The 1,711-nt window shown below is 34.3% G+C and overlaps 1 protein-coding gene across 1 annotated transcript in view; it reads left to right on the forward strand.

The window, feature by feature from the left end:
- Positions 1-1,524: 1,524 nt before the first annotated feature.
- LOC122801391 (C-C motif chemokine 20-like) overlaps positions 1,525-1,711 on the forward strand; it is a 25,414-nt gene continuing 25,227 nt past the window's right edge. The window contains exon 1 of the mRNA XM_044070915.1: positions 1,525-1,673. Coding sequence (XP_043926850.1) covers positions 1,589-1,673 — 85 coding nt within the window. The 5' untranslated portion in view covers positions 1,525-1,588. The remainder of the gene's footprint in view (positions 1,674-1,711) is intronic.

Here is a 1,711-nt window from a genome sequence, read left to right on the forward strand (position 1 = left end):
GCCTGGAGATGTGAATATACTTGGTAGAAAATGAAATACCCAAAGGTATGGATAACCAAAGGGGAAAAGAATTCCCCTGAAAACATAGGCATTCGTAAAAGACACATTTCTGAATAAGATAAAAAGATGGAAGACCACGACTATAGATCTTGATCATAAAATCTAGGTAATAAAGATGTTTTTAGTTCACCAATACTATATGTGGGTCAGGCTTTTCTCTTTGATCTAGGGGAAATAATATGAAATAGTTTTCAAAAGGCTATAATTGAATTCCTTTGGGAAGGAAAGGTACCTAAAGTAGCATGGAATATACTGACCTTATCCAAATAGCAAGGCAGTATGGCTTTAACATAGTTGAGAGATTATGACAATGTGGCACAGCTCCAATTAACATATTTATTTCAAAACATAAATTACAAACCTAAATGGAAAGATATGATGCTTACACAAGGGGGCTTTAAAGTATTGGTTCAGAAATGTAATATTTGTTCCCAGAAGATAAAATAAGAAGACAATATAATATAGCCCCAACCCTCACAAAGTCATCCCCTCAAACCTCAGGCATCACAAGTTTCCTTTGAAACAATATGCCATTTAACACACACACACACACACACACACACACACACACACACACACACACACACACACACACACACACACACACACACACACACACACACACACACACACACACACACACACACACTTAACAATAAAACATGTTAAATATGCTTTTTTTCAAAATGTAAATTCATTGCAAAAAATAACTTTTAGAAAGTGCATTATGTGACATACATGGCATATGTCTGTCTTCCCTCATACATGTAATGCTGAAAAAGGTAGAGTGTAGAGAGTGCAGGCAGAAAACCTAAGGTGGGAATTGCTGCACATATATGCATATATACAGTTAATTAAGCAGTACTGTTTTATGTAGGATAAATGAACCATTTATAATGCAGTGATAAAAGAGAAATGTTAAAATAGATATACTTAGGTAAAGTAAAGGAATTGGTGGCATTACTAGAGTAAAGTGTATAGCAGTCAGCTCTTGTACAAGTAACTTCTACTTAACTGTTATTTCTGTTAACTCTCCTGCCTTATTATGACAATATAGATTTGCTTTTTCAACATCAATATTAACAAAAAATAAATGAAAAGTGCTTCAAACATGATGACCATTTTCTTCTTTGGCTGCCACAATTATTATTTTAAGAGTAGGGGGAACCTAATCGATAGTAATCTATGTAGTTGTAAGAAAATGTTGTCTGCTGTGTCATATCTCATGTATAACAATAAGTCTTAAGTAATACCCAGTTGTGTGATGCTTTTACTTTTTTTTGGCTACTAGTTGGAGCATAGTAAAATATTTTGCAGACAATGTGCACGTAGAAGTAAGTGAAAATTTGCGAAAATGCATGAAAATACATAGACTTGTGGTTAGTTCATTACTAACTGGGACACTTTCACAGGAAATGCACCTCTGCCAAATGTATATAACCACGATTATAGCAGCTGTATGCATTCAGAAAAATCCATCAAATTCTCATCACAGATATTTGCTGTTACTTTCTTCACATACATCAAGATGGACCGTTACTATAAGAAAACAGTCCCGACTGCTGTTGTACTGCTTATTCTGATTAACATATTCAGCAGATGTCTTGTAACCTGTAAGTATATGTTATCATATCGACCATAGTCATAAACA

The sequence above is a fragment of the Protopterus annectens genome, chromosome 4.part1 (assembly GCF_019279795.1).
Source record: "Protopterus annectens isolate FY-2018-M chromosome 4.part1, PAN1.0, whole genome shotgun sequence".
Classification (NCBI taxonomy): domain Eukaryota; kingdom Metazoa; phylum Chordata; order Ceratodontiformes; family Protopteridae; genus Protopterus; species Protopterus annectens.